This window comes from Fukomys damarensis, unplaced genomic scaffold (assembly GCF_012274545.1).
Source record: "Fukomys damarensis isolate Sample0158 unplaced genomic scaffold, DMR_v1.0_HiC HiC_scaffold_23, whole genome shotgun sequence".
Taxonomy (NCBI): domain Eukaryota; kingdom Metazoa; phylum Chordata; class Mammalia; order Rodentia; family Bathyergidae; genus Fukomys; species Fukomys damarensis.
The window spans coordinates 59839598-59861025 of record NW_022900935.1 but is presented as its reverse complement, the minus strand read 5'-3'; the positions used below and the strand labels follow the sequence as shown (position 1 = coordinate 59861025).

The following is a 21428-nucleotide window of genomic DNA, read 5'->3' as shown; positions in this document are numbered from 1 at the left end:
CCGTCCTGGGACAGCTCTTACGTCCCGGCTCGCGCCGGAGCTGCGGACTCGCTGTGTCACCGCTGTCTCCTCCGTCGCCGCCACAGACCCAAGCCGACACCATGAATCCTGACCTGCGTAGGGAGCGGGCCGCCGCCACGTTCGACCCGGAGCTGATCACACACCTTCTGGACGGCTGCCCTGAGAAGACCCGGCGCCGCCGAGAGATCGGTGAGAGCGGCGATCGCTGTTTCTCTCCTTCCCGAGAGGAGAGAAGGCTTGAGGTCCCCTCGATGAGGAGTTGGGGTCTCCGTGAGACTTAAGGCCGCATCCTTTCGCCCAGTGTTAGAGGAGCGAAGACCCCCACTTCGAGGGGCAGCCGGTGGCAGATGTGGGTGGGGTATCGCCCTCCCGAGATGTGCCCTTGGTTAAACCTGCAGTGATCCAGGGAGGGTGTCTTCCTCTTAATGTCCTTTAACTTCCTTTCAGAAAACATGATTCTCAACGACCCAGACTTCCAGCACGAGGATTATAACTTCCTCACTCGCAGCGAGCGTTATGAGGTGGCTGTCAGGAAGAGTGCTAGCATGGTGAAGAAAATGAGGGAGTTTGGCATCGCAGACCCTGATGAAATCATGTGGTTCAAAAAGTAGGTACACCTTAACACAAGTACTCTAAGCCCATATTTTGCATCTGCAATGTATGGAGACCTTTTGTGTTCTTTCTTGGTGTTTGAAGGTCCAAAACGTCATATTTTCATGCCACTGTAAAGTTTGGCTTTTGTTTGTTTTGTTTTGTTTTTGGCGTTTTGAGACAGAGTCTGTATGTAGTTCGGGCTGGCCTTAAACTCACAATCCTCCTGCTTCAGCCTTCCAAGGGCTGGGATTACAACAGGTGCACCACTTTGAAGTTTTATAGTGTGGAACATAATGCAATTACTTCTGTATCTAAGCCTTTTAAGTGGGATGATGTATTTGTAGAGTACGGATTATAAATGGAGCTGCTGGAGTATTCATTCTCAAAAACTCAGTCTCAAGGACGTTACTTAAAATATTTTCCTCAGCATCACAATTTTAAATGAAAAATGAGCCGGGCGTGGTGGCGCACGCCTGTAATCCCAGCACTGGGGAGGCTGAGGCAGGAGAGTTCAAGACCAGCCTGGGCTACATAGTGAGTTCCAGGTCAGTCTCAACTACATAGAAACAAAAACAAATAAATGAAAAATGAATTTGCTTTTTGTAAAAGGGAGACTGGGTAAATTTCTAATTTTGGAAGGATATTTTCCAGTTGTAAGACAAAACATTTAAATATTTTGGGACAATAGATATACTTTCATGTAACTGTGGGTTTTGAGTTTAAAAAAGTAATGAGGATGGATAAAATAGAACATCAAACTTAAAAAGAAATAGAACGTATGCTGAGAACCCAGCTTTGTTGAATGCATTGACTGTTTATTTTCTTGTTTTTGTTTTTTAGTATTGGGAATCAAAATCAAGACCTTGCACTTGCTAGGCAGGCACAGTGCCTCTGAGCTAAATCCCCTGGCCCTGAATGTAATAACTCATTAAGTGTTTGTATTAGGCATAAAAACTTGTCTTGGTCCTAATTCTATGTGGTTTTTTACAGACCACTCATTTTTGTTGTTCTGCTTTGGTTTTTATTAGAGAAACAGTCTTTTTTCTTTTCCTTTAGGTTTTTTTTTTGTTTGTTTGTTTTTTTTTTGCCTTAGCCTAAACAAGCATACACTAGTTGAAGCTTTTTGGGGGCCCATAGTATCTCTTACACTTTTTTTCTCTTAATACTTCTCATTTATTCCTGGACATTTCCTCTTGCAGGTTTCTACATTTTAGAGGAACTCCTATGTTTTCATCAGTAAAGATAAAATTTTGGGCAGGGTTGTGTGGCTCATTGTGAAGTGCTTGCCTAGCAAGCACAAGGCTGGGGATTCATTCCCAAGCACTACAAAAAAGAAAAAGTTTAAATTTTATGAATGGTATACTTTGAAGAGTCAAGATAAACGAAACTGGTTAGAAGTTCTGCTTCTGTGTATTAATGGTTATTCCTCCTGTATACTACTGCCTCTGCTGTATCTAGTTGTTTTGTTTTCACCTTGACTTGGTTATTACTGCAAAAGTGAAATGTTTTGCTCTGACCTTAGAGCTTTCCTCTGACCTCCATTCACTTCAGTTATAGAAAATAATTATTTCTTTTTAGAGGCCCAAATCAGAGTACTCAACAATTTCCAGTGTTCATTTTTTCCCCTGAAGTTTGCAACTATGAATGGAGATATTGATAGAGTAAATCCTTTAACGTTTATGTTACCAAATGACCTGAGTTGGGTTTGTAAACTTATAAAAATTAGTAAGATTTTATATCTCCTTAAAATGAAGTCAAAGAAGAGAGAGGCTGGTTTTTGTTTTTTTAGATGGGTGAGGCAGCTTATTTCCAAGTTAGTTCAGGCGATTTCATAACCTGTGGTACCTCAGTGTGTAACCAGACTTCAGTGAAATCACAGTGAACTAGAACAGAGCCCATTATGTAAGCTAAAGATCCATGGCTGAGTATTTAGTTTAACAGCACAGTGCCAGCCTGGCAAGTGTGAGGGCCTGAGTTCGATCCCCAGTACCAAAAATAAAAAAGTAAAAAGTGATTTGATCTGTAAAGATACCTAGACCTCAGCCACTTAGGGGTTTTTTGTTGTTGCTGTTGTTTGTTTGTTTGTTTTGAGATAGCAGCTTGCAGTGTAGGCCAAGCTGGCCTTGAACTCACTATGTAGCTCAGACAGGCCTCCAACTCAATATCCTGCCCCACCTCCCAGGTGCTGGGAGTGCTGGAATTACACGTATGCGCTACCGGGTCTTGCCAGCCAGTTGTTTTGTGTATCATTTTTCACTTGAAAAAAATTTTTTTTACTTGAACTATTAAAGTACAAAATTTAATACACCCTTTGACACCATTCCAATGCCCCTGGATGTGATAGGGAGACCCATTAAATTAGAGGAGACTGAAAATTCATCTTTGCAAGTACTGCAAGTCATCAAATCAGCCTCCAGCATGTAATCCCATTGATATTATAAACTCATTGATTATAACTCACATCAGTGTTTTATTTACTACTAAGAGATGGATTGAATTTCTTAAAAGTAGGAAGGAGACTTGAAACAGTAATATTTCTGAGGATTTGAAACAGTTACTATTATCTTTTACATCCATTTCAACTGTAACAAAATAATACTTAATAAACCCATTTTGAAGTGAATTTAACATTAGTAAAATACTTTTAAAGTTCTTAAATTGAATAATAAAAGAACTATTCTTTCCAGGCCTTAGAAGAGTGAGTAATTATACTGTTTGGCATGAAAACTAAAATGTTCTTATGAGTACTTTGAAATTCTAATTAGAATCAGTCATGTTTTTTGTTATCTTTTTTAAGTTTTTATTTTATTTTTTGCAGTACTGGGGATCAAACTCAGGACCTTGCACTTGCAAAGCAGGTGCAGTGCCACTGAGCTAAATCCTCGGCCCCTTCTTTTATAGGTTTTTAAAGCTGGTTCTTTGGGAGTAGGGGGTAGCTGAATGGGTAGAGCACAGGGTCAGCATGCTTGAGGCCCTAGATTGAATCCCCAGTACCACCAAATAAATGAGTAAACAAAAATGTCCAGCCAGTAAAACAAGTAACATCAATAAAATAAGTTGCTTTAGAGTATAGAATTTTTAATTCTTTTCTTTCTCTTTTTTTCTTGAGACAAGGTTTCACTATTTAGTTCAGGCTGGCCTCAAACTTGTGGCAGTCCTACTGCCTCAGCCTGGGATCTCACACGCACCCAGCCTTGAGTGTAGAATTTTTAGAAGGAATTGGTAGAGCTCATGTATAACATGTGTGAGGCCTTGGTTCAGTCTCCAGCACCAGAAAAAATAAAAAGAAATTCTGGCCTGAGAATGTTTAGAGAGAGAGGAGATGCTACCAAGTCCTACTGCTGGCTTTTAGGTGGTAAATGGTTTTCATAAGAAAGGGATTTCAGTTTTCCTAACCTTCTTCCCGAGTGCTGTTTGGCAGCAGCAGGGGATAGGATGCAGTTTCTAGAGTAAGGCTGAGATCCTTTTCTTTTCTCTCCTGTAGACTACATTTGGTCAATTTTGTGGAACCTGTGGGCCTCAATTACTCCATGTTTATTCCCACCTTGGTGAATCAGGGCACCACTGCTCAACAAGAGAAATGGCTGCACCCATCCAAAGGACTTCAGATAATTGGCACCTACGCCCAGACGGAAATGGGCCACGGTTAGTCCACATCTGAGGGTCTGTGGGTAACCCACCTCAGGACTTCAGGCAAAAGCAACTCCTGCCATTTGATTTTTAATTTTTTTTCCTGCCGCTACATGTTTGGGATTTTGTTTTTAAATTGTTACATCAAAATTCAGCTTCTCTTTTTCTTCTGGGTCATATCCCCATAAATTGGTCTGGGGCAGTGGCCTGTAAATGTCCTTCACTGTTAATTCTTTTAACAGGTGCTGAGCAGTTTGGGAAGATGGGGTTTAAAGGTGTCAGAGTGCCCCATTCTGTTGTTCTAATTATTAAAGACCTTGTTGGAAATTTTCAGAGGGTTAATACCTAGCAATCTCTGGAAACGCCTTTGTGCTTTATTGAAGTTAAAGGGGTGGATTTCAGTGAAGACTGTGATGGCAAGTGAATGAATGTCAAACTCTTCAAATCCCATGTTTGTCTTCCTCTGACTCTGATCTTTTCATACATTTTTTCCACACATTTGTGTGCTCTGTATTGCCAAAAGTTCTTGGATAAATTCCAAATGCCAGCCTGTGTTTCAGCAAGTTTTGCTTGTCTTAATGTGAGTAGGTTTCATTTGTGTGTTTGTTTGTTTATTTGCTTTTCCATAGACAAGGCCATTGGCAGGTTTTCTTTGAATTTGAGCTGCTTGCCCTTAAATCTGTCAAAGTGGAAGGAGTAAAGAAAAGAAAGGAAAGGTTGCAAGAATCAGAAAAATGTTGTTTTGGGTTTCCTTGGATAATTTTTGATTTATTAATTGGTTTAATCTTTGTTATAATCTCCTTGGGGACTGCAGGTTCTATTTATCTTAACATTACAAACACCCAGGGCTTCCATGTCAGGTTGCCAGTACTAAAACTAGAAGCCTGGTTTCCTAAGGGAAGAAAGATAGCATTTTTTAATACAGTCTTCCTCTCTTAGAATGTGCACATATTGTGTGGATCGGGGGAGTCCATGCATGCAAGTGTATTTTAGAATCTTAAACCGGTTTTGTGGTACAGAGCCCTTATTTTGTTTTAGTATTTATCATTGTAGAATTTATTTGACTAGTCACGCAGCCTTTATAGAAGACATAAGATGTGAGATATCCTGAGCCAGTCAGGTGATTAATTTGTATCATGTGACAGTACTCCTTATAAAGAACAGGCAAGAAGTCCTTCCGCATCAGGGCATGACAGTTCAGTCCCCTGCAGAAGGTCCCACTTACTGGCTTCATCTCTTCCCTCTAGAGCATGGATTCCCTTCTCTAAATACTCCAAGACACCCGACACCTGCTCTGTGGGTGCAAGGAGACACTCCTTCCTGGGACTTGGGTTGAGGAGCAAGACTCTGGAAGTTGACCACAAAAATTGACCATCCTGACCACAAATTTCTCTAGGTTACAAAGCAGAAGTATGTGTGCTTTTTCATAGGTATTGAACATTTCACGATCTGGCCTCTTGGTAGGGATTCTTCTTGACTGGTCTTCTGTTATCATAACTCCTAGCATATGATGCAGTATCTTTGCAAATTCCCATCACTGATACTTATATGAAACAAAGCAGCTTTCTGTCTTTGAAAGTTGTGAAATGGATAGGTAGTGAACTCAATTTTGTTAAGTCACTCATTTTTCTCTTCCTGGCCTGTCATTGTCCTTTCTTCCTATGTTAAATAGCCCTGTTCTCTTTTTCCCAAGTGATTGTCTTCCCACCAGACTTGCCCCTTGACATTGAGTTTATGCCTTTTTCTCACCATCATTGATAATAATAAAAGCTTCTTTATGAGAACTGTATTCTTGGCCTGGAGGTGTTGCTCAGTGGTAGAGCACTTGCCTAGCATGCAGTAGGTCTTGAGTTTGAGCGTCAGTACCCACCCCTCCAAATATATATGGGGGTTATATGTTTGAAATAGCTTTCTCAGAAGTGAATTATTGCATTGAAGGGGATGACCATTTTATACTGTGCAGGAGTATGTTTTCCATAAAGTTTTTCCTAAAACGAATTATTTTATAAACTATCCTAGCAAATTCTCAATGTACCTGTGTCTCCATAGCCCCATCAACATGATCGCTTTTTATTTTGCCACTTTAATAGATACCTAAGTGGGCCGGGGATTTACCTCAGTGGTGCCATACCTGCCTCACACGTGCAAGGTCCTGAGTTCTATTCCTGGTACCAAAAAAAAAAAAAGATACCTAAAAGAGTTAGGGTTACATACATGAGAGTTAGGCTTTTAATTTTCCATTGTTTGTAAGCCTGGATGTTTATCACATGTTTTGATTTACTGTTTGCATTTTCTATGTATAAATGAGCTTTTCTCCTTTGAGTACTGATTAAATATAATTGATAGGATTTGGCCTTATATCATAAGATATTCATTTAAATACTTTTCATTTTGTTAAACATTGTAGCATTATGTATTAAGCATTATTTATTAAGTAGGTATAAATTTTCTTCCTCTTAGAACTTGGATAATTTTTTTGTTTTCTTCTATTATTTGTTACATGTTTAATCCCTTGACTTAAGTATGCAATGGAATGAGAATAAGAATAACTCTCATACAGTTTTCTAGATTGACTCTTTTCCTGTTCAATATAGTTTTAGGTCTGATAAGATAAACCTACTATTATATTGGTTTCATGTGTTTGGAATTCTTGCCTACTTTTGTAAATGAATTCTGATCTCAGTTTGTCAAGTTCCAGAAACTACAGGAATAAAATCAGTGTTGTATTAAAGCCTTTTCTTCCTTCTCCTTCTCCTTTTCCTTCTCCTTCTTTTATGGGAAAAGGTTTATTTAGCTTATAGTTTATGGAGGTTTCAGTCTGTAATTGGCTGGCTCCAAGGCAGGGTGGCACATGGCAGAGTTCATGGTGGTGAAAGACAGCAAAAGCAACAGGGGCTCTTTTTCTCTTGGAAAGCGTTGTCTTGTTTTGTTTTACTTACTGCGCGCAGTACTGTGTGTTGCACCCAGGGCACTCTACCACACAGCCACATCCACAGCCCTTTCTGATTTTGAGACAGGGTCTTGCTAAGTTGCCTCAGTCTTGCTGAACTTGCAAACCTCCTGCCTCTGTCTCCTTCCGTGCTAGGATTACAGGTGTGTGTTACCTTTATTTAGTGTTCTCAGTGAGGGGTTAAGTGTTTCTTTCCTGTTATTCACATCTTTTATTCATCCTATATAAAGTATTTAGGGCTGGGAATTTGGCTCAGTAATTCCACCGCCTGCCTTGCAAGCGCAAGGGCCCAAGTTCAATCCCTGGTACCCAAACAAACAAAACTATTTATATTTTTCTTAAATCTTTAATATCCTGAGCTGAATTGATTAACACATTGCAAATATTTTGTGTTACTTTTATAAATCCTCTTTCTCTTTCCTGGGATTTCCACATTAATGACACTTATAATAGATGGGAATTCAATTGATTTTTTTCTCATAGCCTGCAGCTTTTCTCGGTTAATTTATTATTGCTGGTGTTTTGTTGTTGATTTCCTAGGATTCTCATCATGCAGTTTACAAAGATGCTATTTTTATATTTTCTTTTCTGATGTATTATTTAATCATTTTCCTTTGGTATTGATTGCTAATCTTTCCAGCAGTGTAGCTTGTAGAAGGATAGACTGGGGAAGCCTTTTGATGTTGGGTTTAAAAAGAAACTGACTATAGTGCTTTGCCAGGTATGTTGGTAATTTTACAATAAAAGTAATATGTAGTTATGCATATTCAACTTTTTATAACAAATACTTAGCTTAAGTAAAGAGCTGTCACCTGCTTGTAACATTTCTAAATTTTATCCACTCTTGAATAATCCTAATCTTGGTCACAACAGACATTTTTCTCCCCAAAACACTCTTCAATCTCAAAACTTGTTTCTGATTGGAGTAGCTTTACTCTGTCCTGCCAAGTATATTTTGTGGTGACCCTCAGTGCTCATTATTACTCCACAGCACACAAATTTTAATTTTAAAATGATTTTAGATTTCTAGAAATTTGCAAAAATAGTACCAAGAGGTACTGTGAACCCTTCACCTGGTTTCCACCAGTGGAACCATCTTCAGGATATGCACTTTTGCCAGGTGTGGTGGCACTCACCTGTAATCTCAGGAGGCTGAGGCAGGATGATTGCCATGAATTCAAGGCCAGTCTCGGCTGCCTGATGAGTTCAAGTTCAACCTGATCTATGTAGCGAGACCCTGTCTCAAAAACAAAAAAAGAAAAGCTATATACTTTTAATGCTTCCTAGACAGCTCTGGATTTTTGGCATGTCCTTAGCCTGTGCTGCACTTGAACAATAATTTAGACGTAGGATTAAATGATGAGATTTTGCCCTTGTTTTGCCTTTATCACTTTATTACAAAGTCACTTATGCCATCTCACCTGTAATTTCTTTGTAAAATGAAGGATTCAGGCTAGGTACAGCAATACACACCTATAATCCTAGTTATTTAGAAGGCAGAGGCAAGAGGATCTCGAGTTTGTGGCCAGCTAGGGCAGTTCATCAAGTCTGGAAACAAAAACTACAAAAGACTGGACTGATAGAGAATGCTTGTAATCCTAGCACTCTGAAAGACTGAGACAAGAGGACTGCAAGTTGCAGCCCAGTTTTGGCAACCTAGTGACTTAGTGACAACATGCCTCGAAAAAGCCGAGGAAGTAGCTCAGTGTGAAGGTCCTGGGTTTGATTTGCAGTCACACACACACACACACGCACACGCGCGCATGCACCAGAAAGTACATTTAAGAGCAGAACAACCAGACAAGGTGGTGCATACCTGTAATTGCAGCTGTTGAAGGTCAGCCTGGGCTACATGGTGAGACCCCATGTCAAAAAATAAATAACCCCCTATGACTAGTGTGACCATTATATATATGTGTGTGTGTGTGTATATATATTACCAAGAAACAATAAAAAATAAGATGAAACAAAAAAAACTGAGATGACATTATCATTAGTGCTGCTTATGTATTTATAACAGCTTATGCATGAATATGATTTGTATTTATGATCTTCACTAGAGATATGTCTTAATTTCTGAAATTACTAGGATGAAGAGCACTGTCAATTTCTGTATTAATTTGTTTCAGTATTGCATGGCTGAATATTTTACATGGTGCATCTGAAAGAAGTGATCAGTTACATGAGGAATATGTATCTGTATAGATCTGTGATGATTGTTTTGTGGACAACAAAAAATATCCCCACCTAGAAGCATTGCATAAGTGCCTCTAGGATAATCCTTAATCTAAGGAATCATACTGTCACCCTGAGAGAACTGCCGTGTTCTCCTTCTCCTCCCCATAAATGCTTGTTCCACTTAAATTCTCTTCTACACAGTCTTTTTGAATTTTTCATTTCCTGTTATTTAATTGCCAGGCAGGAGCCCTGCCTTACTTGTGCAGTCTTTGGCTGCATCGGCTTTGGGATTGGCAGCTGGTCCCTGCTCTCCACCCTCCAACACGAGAAAGCTGGAAATTGCTGAGAGTTATAAAGTAATACAGAAAGGGGCAGTGCTCCATCCATGATGCGGTACACACGACTAAGTCATACTAACAGGTTTTTTTTCTCCTTCCCTTTGCTCTATCTGTTCAAATTGCTGATTTTCTCACACCTGATGATGCTTCTCTTACATGCCCGTCCTTGATATTTCTTCGAAGTTTTGTGCACAGAGGGCGGCCTGAGCCTTTGGATCTTCATTTGGGCATGTTCCTGCCCACTTTGCTTCACCAGGCCACCGCAGAGCAGCAGGAGCGCTTCTTCATGCCCGCCTGGAATTTGGAGATCATTGGCACTTATGCCCAGACAGAGATGGGTCATGGTACAGTGCGTTCAGTCTACCTTCTAGGTGGGGCGGGCCCCTGCCAGCTGGGCAGGTATGGAGTGCTCACCGAGTGCTAGTGGGCACGTCAGCATGCTGTGTAAATGAGCTGGGAGCATAGGCGTTGCTTTGGTCATTGGAAACTCACGGTTATGTTATCACAGTGATTTGCCAATTATTTTTTCATGGTTCTCCTTCAGAAGGTCAAGAATAACAAGTCAAGCCACATATACCAAATGAGTATTTGCATTCACACGAGTTGTACGCCATCTGTACCCATAGAATGGGATCCATCTATTTTCTTCATGCCTGATTACTCTTGATGCTCTGACTTGCTTAAGACAAACAGCATATTATAATCACAGTGTGTAGTATCTTGTGCCTGTTTGTATCCTGATTGAGTAAATTCATGTTTCTCTTACTAAATTAAAAAAATTTTTTTTTATCATGTTGGGGATTGAACCCAGAGCCTCTTGCACGCTAGGCAAGCACTGTAATAGTTGAGCTGTACCCAGTACCCTAGAGAATTTCTGAAGGTGCGTCGGCCAGAGGTTAGAAAAATTAAGATTGGCCTCAAAGTCTGTGTATCCAGCACCTTTCATTTTTCCTGCTGCTTAACATCTGCTTTCTTCCTGACCATAAGCGGTTGGCAGTGGTAGCTGTTGCTCTTAGTCCTTGGTTCCCAAGTTGGTATCTCTCAATTTGCCATTCATTTACTTCTGCCTCCTTTTTTTTTCTTTTCCTGCTCTGAGGTTTCAGAAAATCTAGTGTATATTTGTTTTGCCACTTGCTCCTCAGTTCTGTACAACTGCTGCTTATTCCATGCTGAGTAGTATTTTATGGGATTTTCACAGGACTCAAAGTGAAATGCCAATGAGTTCGATTGTGCATTTGAAAACACTTTGCCCTTAATCTGTTCTGTTGGATGTTTTATCTTTTTCTATAAAAATCTCTTTGGTGAAAAGGATCTAAGTGTCTGGGGTTCTTTTATTCCTACTGAGGGGAAGGTTGTAGATTGCACATGAACTGGCCATTTCTGTCACTCAACTTAAAAGTTTCTAAATGTTTCAAAGTTTGAAGTGTTCAGTGAGGTCTGGCATTATCCTAAATAGTTTTGGTGAAAGGTCTTCAGCATCATTTGCTTCAGTATAATATTATTAGAGAGTGCCACTGAGATCACTTTTAAGTCCAAGGAATTTTGGCATATTTATATAAGGATTTAAAACAAAAGTCCCCTTCCATCTCCAGTGAACCCATGAAACTGGGAATTCTTCCCCATCACAGTCATGAGCCAGCTGGGTCTAAGGGCCTCGCATTAGAAATCTGTGGGGGAGAAATCTTGAGAAGAACTATAAAAAGTTACGCTTCCAGGTCATTTCCCTAATAAGTTCTAATATTCCATTCTAGCAATCATTCTGAAGTAAATTCTCATTTACAGAAGTTTTAACTAAAGTCTCGTCCTGCACATTATCTTACTCTCAGGAGTGCAGAACTCTAGGGTGTTGAATAGGTGTGGTAAATATAGTCTCTGGGCTTTGAAATTGAAAACGCTTGAAATTTAGAGACAATCTGGGCATAAAAGGACAGTAAACTTCCCTGTTGGATTATGATACATGGTGATTTTAGGAAAATAGGATTCTAGACTGCCTTTACATTTTCTTTTGATTTAAATAAATGTTATAAATCCACAAATCAGATGTAGTTATAGAATGTGTATCATACATATTTTCAGCCTAATGGAAAACTATTTGATACTTTAGAAAAAAACTATTTGATACTTTAGAAAAAAACTATTTAATACTTTAGAAAATTCAGTGTCTCGATTGCCAGCCATTCACAGCTCATTCACCAATGAATTGTTAGATTTTGTTTTTCTCAGAGTTACTAGAGTTTAAAGGACTGGGCAGGACATTTTTATTTTGTACATATATTTTTCCCCATGTTTTATCTGAGATAAATGTAATTTATTTTCTTAGGAACTCATCTTCGAGGCCTGGAAACCACTGCCACATATGATCCCAGAACCCAAGAGTTCATTATGAACAGTCCTACGGTGACCTCCATTAAGTGGTGGCCTGGGGGGCGTAAGTGGATTTTTTTTTTTTTTAACATTTCTTGGTGTTAGATGTTTCACACATAAGAGATTGTGTATACATGTGGAGTATGCCATTCTGAAATAGAAATGCTGAAGTCTTGAACTATTCTAAGCTATTTCACCTCCTCTTACGATAGACGTTGTATATCACATCTATGCAGATATATATATATATTTACCTTACAGAACACAGAAAGGGTGGCTATCTTATGCTGCTTTTCTCAGATTTTCACCAGATATTACCATCGCTTCCATAGTCTTCATTTAAAATAACAGTAGTTCCTATTTGTCATTTCCACCTTGCCAAACATTTGAATTGTTTTCAAATTCTGATTCTAAATAGCTTTGACATGCAAGCTTCAAGTTGTCATCATAGGCTGTATATTTCAGATGGAGTTAATAATTATTTTATATATTTTTATTGTGCCACATGACATTTTGATAAGAAAAAACTGGCAAAGGGCAAAGGCCTGGTGTGGTGCTGCACACCTGTAATCCCAGTACTCGGGAGGCTGAGGCAGGAGGATTGCTGTGAGTTCGAGACCATCCTGGACTACATAGTGAATTCCAAGGTCAGTCTCAACTACATAGTGAAACCCTGTCTCAAAAAAACAAAAAAACAAAAAAACAAAAAAAAACTGGCATGCAGAAAAGATAAGTGATTTTGGATGTACTAACCAAGACACCACCCTATCCTGTAGAACTTGTTGCAGTGATGGAATATTTTCTATTTTTCCTTTACTGTGTGGTAGACCCTAGTCATATGTAGCTGTTAGGTAGGTGAAATATTGCTTGTTGACTGGAGAACTGAACCATTCACAATACTAGTCACAATTTAAATGTAAGTACCACATGTATATATTGGCTGTGGTTTGGACCATACTGCCTTAAGGGACAAAAAGAAAGTAAATTAGTGGGTTTTTTTAATTGGTTTTGGTTTGGGGTTTTGTTTAGTTTTTTTTTTTTTTTGAGATGGTCTCATCATGTAGTTCAGGCTAGCCTTGAACTCACTGCAATCCTCCTGCTTCAGCTTCCCTAGTGCTGGGATTACAGGTTTTCACTACCACACCCAGCTCCCTAGGTTAGCATTCTTATTGCTTTGTTTTTTAGCATTCTTATTGTTGCCCCCAATTTTTCTTTATGAAAGCACTAGAACAGATACTACAGCTATCTTTTTTTTTGAGACAGGGTCTCACTATGTAGTTGAGACCATTACAGACATGCGCCATCATGCCCGGCTACTACAGCTATCTTTTTAAATAGCTTTGCCAAAATTCAGTAGAGTTTAATAACTATGTTCTTAAGTGACTTGTTTCTAGGAGCTAGAGTAAGACTTTCACAGAAAAGCCTTTCCCAGCACACTCTTGCACTAGCGACATGTTTTTGTCTACTCTTCTGTTTCCACCTATAAAAAATGTAAAAACATCTGCTCACCTCTTTATCCTGTTGTCTTTGATGTTGCAGTTGGGAAAACTTCAAATCACGCAGTAGTTCTTGCCCAACTCATCACTCAGGGGAAGTGCTATGGGTTACATGCCTTCATTGTACCTATTCGTGAAATGGGGACCCACAAGCCCTTGCCAGGTAAGGATTGTCATCTCAGGTGAGGTAAAAAGTAAACTGAGCATTTCTTCTGCAAAAATTTAAAAGCACTATACTAACTAGGAGGGAAGGTCAGGAATTCAAGAGCATAAATATCTCCTCTTTACTGCCATCTGTGCTAGGTATTACTGTGGGAGACATTGGTCCCAAATTTGGTTATGAAGAGATGGATAATGGCTACCTGAAAATGGACAACTATCGTATCCCCAGAGAAAACATGCTGATGAAGTATGCCCAGGTATATTTAGATAGAGAACAGGAGTGGGATGCCCAGCATGGGGTTGCAGCAGTTGGAATAACCATGCGGCTGGAACAATGAATGCTTTTAGGTGACCATGTTTTTACTTCTGTGATTTCTTTGATTGCAATAGTAAAGGGCCAGGGATTTAGTTCAGTGGTGCCACCACCTGCCTTGAAAACGTGAGGTCCTGAGTTCAATCCCTGGTACCAAAAAAAAAAAAAAAAAATCTGGTACAAAAAAAAAAAAAAAAAAAAATCATAAGCAGTTGTCAGGGTGAAAAATATGACCCAGCTCAACCTGGGTTCTTCAACTTTTACTGCCTGGGTGGGGGGGTCATTAAAAACCAGATCGCTAGGCTTTGTCCCAGAGGTTCTGACTCAGTGGGTCAGAGTAGGGCCTGAAATTCAGGGTCAGACAGTTGGCTGGGTCGTGCTGATGCTGTCCTCCAGGGACCACGCTGCGGGACTGCTAAACTGCCACTTTGCTCACGGAGGAAACACCAGTGCCATGTTCTTCTTCCAGGTGAACCCTGATGGCACATACGTGAAACCTGTGAGTAACAAGCTGACCTACGGGACCATGGTGTTCGTAAGGTCCTACCTCGTGGGAGAAGCAGCTCGGTCTCTCTCCAAGGCGTGCACCATTGCCATCCGATACAGCGCTGTGAGGCGCCAGTCTGAAATCAAGCCAGGGTGAGGGTAGGGGCTGAGGTGGGTCAGTACTGGAGGCTAGTGTTGACCCCATTCCGATACCCATATTTTCAAACATGGGTAGAGAAGATGCACTGGCTGTGCGAAATCAGCTTAGGTGGCACTGAAGGGGGCTTGCAACTTAGTATCTAGGCTTCCTTGGTTTAAGAGGAAGGATAGGAATAACCATCCTGACCCCCCTTCCCAGGCCTGCCAGGGAAGCACAACACCACTCATCTATAGCCATCCTATTTTTGTTTTTGCTTTGTTTTTGGTACCTGGGATTGAACTCAGGACCTTGTGCTTGTGAGGCAGGCAGCCAAACCACTGAGCTAAATTCCCAGCCTGAGCCAGCCTATTTTTAACCTAAGAAAAAGGGCCTAGGGCCGGGGATTTAGCTCAGTGGTTCCATTGCCTGCCTCACAAGTGCAAGGTCCTGAAGTTTGATCCCTGGTACCAAGAAAAAAAAAGAAAAAGGGCCTGACACAATAGCTCATATCTATACTGTAATCCCAGCACTCTGTTAGGCTAAGGCTGGAGGATCAAATATTTAAGCCCAACCTGGGCAAGTTGGTGACTTAATGAGACACTACCTCAAAATTTTAAAATAACAGAAGGGGCTGGAGATACAGCTCATTGTAAAAGCCTTGTGTTCAATCCTCAGTCCCCCTCTGTACACAAACACAACTCACACAGAGTTATACATTGGGTCTTATCTGAGCTTGTGGTCAAAAGACCATTTTATTCAGGTATGTGGTGTGCTACTGTTTAACATAGCCTTCTTCTGAGGATAAATAGCTTTAGTTTGATTTTTTTTTTTTTTGAAGAGAGGGTCTGCTAAATAGTTCAGGCTGGCCTCAAACTCTCTGCAGTCCTCCTGCCTCAGCCTCCTGAGTGCTAGGATTATAGGTAAGAGTTTGGTCTTATGGTCTTACAGAAAAAAAGAACCTAGATTTAAATTGAATATCTGGCACTGATTAGCTGTGTGACTTCAGACAGATTTTTTTTTTAAGATAAGGTTTTGCTGTGTAGTCCTGGAGGGCCTAGAACTCATGATCCTTCTGCCTCAGCCTCCCAAGTGCTGGGACTATAGGTGTGCACCACCACACCCGGCTCAGACAGATTCTTATCTTCTTAGTTTCCTCTTCTGTAAAATGAAAATAGTAGCTATCTAACAGGGTCTTTTTGAGGATTAATTAAGTTAATATTTCAAAGGGTTTAGACTAGAAACTGGCACATAGCAAATTCTATGTAACCATTTACTTATTAATGGTTTTTTTTTTCTATATGATTTAGTGAACCAGAACCACAGGTTTTGGATTTTCAAACACAGCAGTATAAGCTCTTTCCAGTCCTGGCTACTGCCTATGCCTTCCAGTTTGTGGGCAGCTATATGAAGGAGACCTATTATCGGATTAATGACAGCATTGGCCAAGGGGACCTGAGTGAACTGCCTGAGGTACGTGTTTGGTCTCCTTTACTTGGGGACACCCTTCTGTTTCATTTCATGCATGTGCAATGCTCAAAGGAAACTACATGCTAAGATTTCCTTAAAACAATCGGATAGTGTTACAGCTTTCTGATTGAAAGTGGATCAGATGTGAAGATAGGATTTTTAACTATGTGGGTCTTAAGTACGGAACTTTTAAAAATATCCAGCCAAGTGTGGTGATGCACGCCTGTAATCCCAGCATTCAGCAGGCCGAGGCAGGAGGATCACTGGGAGTTTGAGGCCAGCCTGACCTGCATAGTGAGAAGTTGCCTCCAAAAACACCATTAAATAAATAAATAAATATATCAAGAAGCATGTCAGTCAGAGGAACATAAAAAGGAGTGAGTATTTACCAAGAACAGCTCAGCAGGGAGTGTGGGTGTGTAGCTGATGTAGGCCAGTTGGGCATACTGCAGTTGACACCTGCAGCAAGCAAGTCTGAGAAAGACTGGTGCCGTGGGAAGAGGATGTGTGTTTTCTCCCTGAGACTCAGACACTGAGCTCTGCGCTTGTCCTCACGGCCTGTGCTTTTCCCTCAGCTGCATGCCCTCACTGCCGGTCTTAAGGCGTTCACCACCTGGACTGCCAACACTGGGATCGAAGAGTGTCGGCTGGCTTGCGGTGGGCATGGCTATTCTCATTGCAGTGGTATTCCAAATATTTATGTCACCTTCACCCCGGCCTGCACTTTTGAGGGAGAAAACACCGTCATGATGCTACAGACAGCCAGGTGAGCATTGGAGTGGCTTCTCCTCTGGGTTCAGGCCTTTCTCACCACGTGGATGTGTGGATGTGTGCGTTTGTTCCTGAAATGCGTAGTTCTGCTTTTGCCCTGACTCATTGATCTTATGTTGTGGTCAGGCTAGGAAGTTTGTGACACACCCATCACATCGCCTACAGTCATTTCAGGAGTAGGGTTACTAAAAGCCTGTCCCTGGTGATTTTCAGGTTCCTGATGAAAAGTTATGACCAAGTGCAATCAGGGAAGCTGGTGTGTGGCTTGGTGTCTTACTTAAACGACCTTCCCAGTCAGCGCATCCAGCCACAGCAGGTGGCAGTCTGGCCAACCGTGATGGACATCAATAGCCCTGACAGCCTGACGGAGATATATAAGCTCCGCGCAGCCAGGCGAGTTTGCCCGCCATGCTGGAAGCAGCCGCCCTGGGGGCCTGTGGGTCAGGGGCTGGCAGGGGAAATGAGAGGAGGTGCGGCTACTGTGGATCATTTCCTCAGATCTCTTTTCCTTCACTTCTCAACAGATTAATAGATATTGCTGCTAAAAACCTTCAGGCTGAAGTAAGTCACAGGCAAAGCAGGGAGGAAGCGTGGAACCTAACCTCTGTTGACCTCGTTCGAGCATCTGAGGTCAGTGGTGGTTCTCTCCCCCTGCCCTTCCCACTGGTCGTGTTGGATCTGTCCCCAGGGTTCCTCACTGCTGTTCTTTTTGTCTAGGCGCATTGCCACTATGTAGTAGTTAAGCTCTTTGCCGATAAACTAAAAATACAAGAAAAATCCTTGCAAGCCGTTTTAAGGAATTTATTTTTCTTGTATTCTCTGTATGGAATCAGTCAGAAGGCAGGAGATTTTCTTCAGGTCAGTATTCTCTTTTAAAGAACAATATTTGCCATTTCACAGTTTTATGGGTATTAATACCTGTCTACGTACATATTTTTGTTTATTTATTTTGATTTCTTTTAGGGAAATATTGTGACAGGATCTCAGATCACTCAAGTAAACCAGCGTTTATTGGAGTTGCTCACTGTAATTCGCCCCAATGCTGTTGCTTTGGTTGATGCGTTTGATTTTAAGGATGAGACACTTGGCTCTGTTCTTGGCCGCTACGATGGGAATGTGTATGAAAATTTGTTTGAGTGGGCCAAGAAATCCCCACTAAACAAAACAGAGGTAAAAAAATATATATATATATTTCTGAGATAGGATCTGATCTCGTTATGTAGTTCAGGCTGATTTTGAGCTCACTATGTAGCCCAGGCTGATTTTGAGCTGTTGGCGATCCTCCTCCCTCAGCCTCCCACATGCTAGAATGACAGGTGTGCATCACAATTCCTGCCTCTTTCCACCTTCTTAAGATCTTCATTTCACCTTCTAAAGATCTTCATTTACTCTTCTGCACTGCTGGGCATCCAGTCCAGGGCCCTACACATGGTAGTCACTCCTCCAGCCCACTGAAGTTCTTCATTTAAATATGAGGCAGGAAAGTCCCCTAGAAAGCAGTTCTTCTTTAAATGCCCCAAAAGCTCTATGGCCACTTAATTTGAGCAATAGGTTCAGGAGGGAGCCTGGGTCATTCTACAGTAAGCAGGATTTTAATTTCCTTGATTTTTTTTTTTTTCTCCCCTTTTCGTCTATGGATTGAGCCCAGAGCCTTTGTACTGAGCTGTATCTCCAGTCCTTTAAAAAAGCAACCTTAATTTTTTCGAGACAGGGTCTCACTTTGTTGCTCAGGCAGGGCTCAAATATGCACTCCTTCTGCCTCATCCTCCCCAGTACTGGGATCACAGGCATCTACCACTGAATTCTGCAAACGACCCTCACTAGTCAGCTTATCCATCACTGGGCCAAAATACCCAACTGCAGTTTAAAGGGGAGGAGTTTATTCTGGCTTAGTGTTAGAGGGTTCGTTTCATTGCTGGTCACCGTGTGGCAGTACATCCGGGCAGAGAGGTGGAGGAGAGATGCTCGAGTCACAGCCAAGAGAAAGGAGCTAGGGACAGAATATAGCCTTCGAGTCACGCCCCCGTGACTTGCCTTTTCTAACCAGCTCCCACCTCCAAACAGCATGTTCAGCTATTAAACCCATCTGGAAAAGCCGGGTGTGGTGGCGCACACCTACTGTAATCCCAGCACTCGGGAGGCTGAGGCAGGAGGATTGCTGTGAGTTCGAGACCAGCCTGGGCTACATAGTGAGTTCCAGGTCATTCTCAACTACATAGTGAGACCCTGTCTCAAAAAACCCAAAAATAAAATAAAATAAAATAAACCCATCTGGGATGGATCCTCTGGTGGTTATAAGCACCCCACAATCCAATCTCTCTCCAAACACAGGAGACTTTTGGGGGAGATTTGAGATTTAAACCATAACAAACTTTTAAAAAAACATCTGCAACCTATAGTAATCCCAGCACTTAGGAGGCTGATGCAGAAGGATTGCAAATTCAAGGCCATTCTGGACCACATAGCAAGAACTGGTCTCCCAGAAACATGCACACTCTTTTACCTGTTAAGCTGCTCACGTGTATTTCCTCTCCCTTCCCTGCAGGTGCACGAATCTTACTACAAACACCTGAAACCCCTTCAGTCCAAGCTCTGAAGCGTCAGGAGCCCCAGTGTAATCTGCCCCACGAAGCAGCTGTGTGCAGCCCCCTGCCTGATGCACAAGTCTGCATGGACTCTGCCAGATGCACAGAGCTACAGAGCAAACCCTAAAGTCACCTTTTTCTCTTTTATAAATGAAGAAAAAATGAACAGATTTCATAGATTAATTGAAAAAAATGGATATGTTTTAAGTGCAATTAATACTGAAAGAATTGTTGAGCATTGAGAAAGTTTAGGAAATGCAGTATGATTTGTTTGCAATGCTGCTAATCCTAGGAGGCCATGACTTGATAATTAACAGAATTTAACTAGTTAGTACTTAAACTTTTTTTCTCAGTACTTAATTATTTTCACATTTTAATTGCTAAGCATTGGCTGTGTAAGTGTTTTTAAACAAAGGTTCTTGGAGAAAGTGGGGTTGAGATAGTGTCTCGCTATGTAGCCCAGGCTGACCTCGAACTCACAGTGATCCTCCTGCCTCAGCCTCCCAAGTGCTGTCGTTACAGCCATGGGCCACTACACCTTGCTCCAGCAAAGGTATTTTTCAGGTGGGACAGAACCATTCTAAGATTTCCTGAAAAATACCTGCCACGCATTCCAACGGGCCTGGCTCAAATGCAGGACTGAAAGGGACTGGGAAGAAACCGATAGAAAACTTAGTGTGAGTGCATGTGTTTTACATATTCTCAGCCCTCTTCCCTCCTTGGTAGATGTGTTGCTCCTGTCATAGCAGCATTTTCCAACACGAGAATCCCTTCCATGAAGGCCTCCTGCAGGAACAGCGTTTGGTGTGGTTAGAATTACTCATCCACCTGAGGGATCTCTTATCACGTAGCACTGTGACTCCTTTTTCTTCTACTTGAGTAGTAACATTACTTCTCTGGGACCTCAAGCAATGGTGTGTGACCTCCTTCCTCCCTCTCTTTTGCCCTTTTCTGAAGCAAATCATTGAAGAGAGGAGAAAAAAAATCATTCCTTCTTGTAAAGTATAGTAACTACAGGGTAAGTCCTCAGCTGTGGCACTGCTGTAATTTTGGTCACCTTATTCGCTAGATTTCCTAGGCTATTCCAGATTTTAAATATCTTGTCAATTTGGCATAAGCCATTAAAATGCTTGGAGGTTACAAAGTATTTGTAAAAGCTTACAAAAGAAAGCCCATTTGGTGGCACCCACCTGTAATCTCAGCTACTCAGGAGGCTGAGGCAGGACGGTCATGAGCAGCTGAGTGGTAGAGTCCTGGCCTAGCATACATGAGTCTTCAGTACCACAGAATAAAACATTACTCAGGTCACCTATTATACCCAGAAATAACACAGAAATGCTGATACAAACCATGTGTTTTGAATTTTGGTTCAGAAAATATAATCATTGACATTGTGGCTAAAGGGTAAGTGGGAGTTCCGTAGATCGTTTCTTACTTAGTAGCTGGCTTGGTATAGTTTGTGAGCATTATATCTGAGCTGCTAAATTGTCCTTTCAGTTGAGGTCTCATTTACACAATCGGTCTATATTTAAAGTTTAAAACACATACCTCTTGGTGAATTTTTTCTTGTAAAATCAAGGTAAAACATGTCACTTGATTTTTTTGTGGGGGGGGGGACCTGTTAATTGTTTATACCTGTGGCATCTGAGAGACAAAGCCAGTTTCGCTAGAGTCAGTCCTGAGAATAAGTATAAGTCAGTGAAAACAATTTCGGTCTTAGCACCTGACATGAAATCTATCACAGTGATGCTGGTAACGTGAGGCTTGTAGATGACAGCAGAAATACTGGACGTGGACACAGCCTTAATCTTTCTGCTGAACTGATAATTGTGCTGGGGTTGAAGAGGATACTGTCAGTATACACGGGCTGTGTGTCGTAGTTCACTTTCTGAAAACAGCAGTGTAAGTCTCAATGACAATACTGATTGATCCAT

At 41.2% G+C, this 21428-nt stretch overlaps 1 protein-coding gene across 3 annotated transcripts; it reads left to right on the top strand.

The window, feature by feature from the left end:
• Positions 1-6: 6 nt before the first annotated feature.
• On the top strand, positions 7-20115 carry Acox1 (acyl-CoA oxidase 1). 3 transcript variants are annotated; one of them, XM_010618428.2, is made up of 14 exons: positions 7-210; positions 469-628; positions 9895-10055; positions 12032-12139; positions 13615-13734; positions 13875-13990; positions 14516-14685; positions 15979-16141; positions 16714-16904; positions 17123-17302; positions 17434-17539; positions 17627-17767; positions 17873-18079; positions 19455-20115. In XM_010618428.2, exons 1-14 carry the CDS (start codon positions 102-104, stop codon positions 19503-19505), a joined length of 1983 nt encoding a protein of 660 aa, XP_010616730.1. In that variant the 5' UTR covers positions 7-101; the 3' UTR covers positions 19506-20115. The 3 variants fall into 3 exon arrangements, with proteins under 3 accessions (XP_010616730.1, XP_010616729.1, XP_033623217.1); XM_010618427.2 differs by lacking the exon at positions 9895-10055 and adding an exon at positions 4100-4260; XM_033767326.1 differs by lacking the exons at positions 7-210; positions 469-628 and adding an exon at positions 4196-4260.
• The last annotated feature ends 1313 nt before the right edge of the window (positions 20116-21428 follow it).

Coding starts and splice junctions, on each gene's coding strand:
- Acox1 (XM_010618428.2), top strand. CDS start 102: ATGAATCCTGACCTGCGTAGGGAGCGGGCCGCCGCCACGTTCGACCCG. Junction 14,686..15,978: donor CAGTCTGAAATCAAGCCAGG/GTGAGGGTAGGG, acceptor TATATGATTTAG/TGAACCAGAACCACAGGTTT. Junction 17,540..17,626: donor ACCTCGTTCGAGCATCTGAG/GTCAGTGGTGGT, acceptor CTTTTTGTCTAG/GCGCATTGCCACTATGTAGT.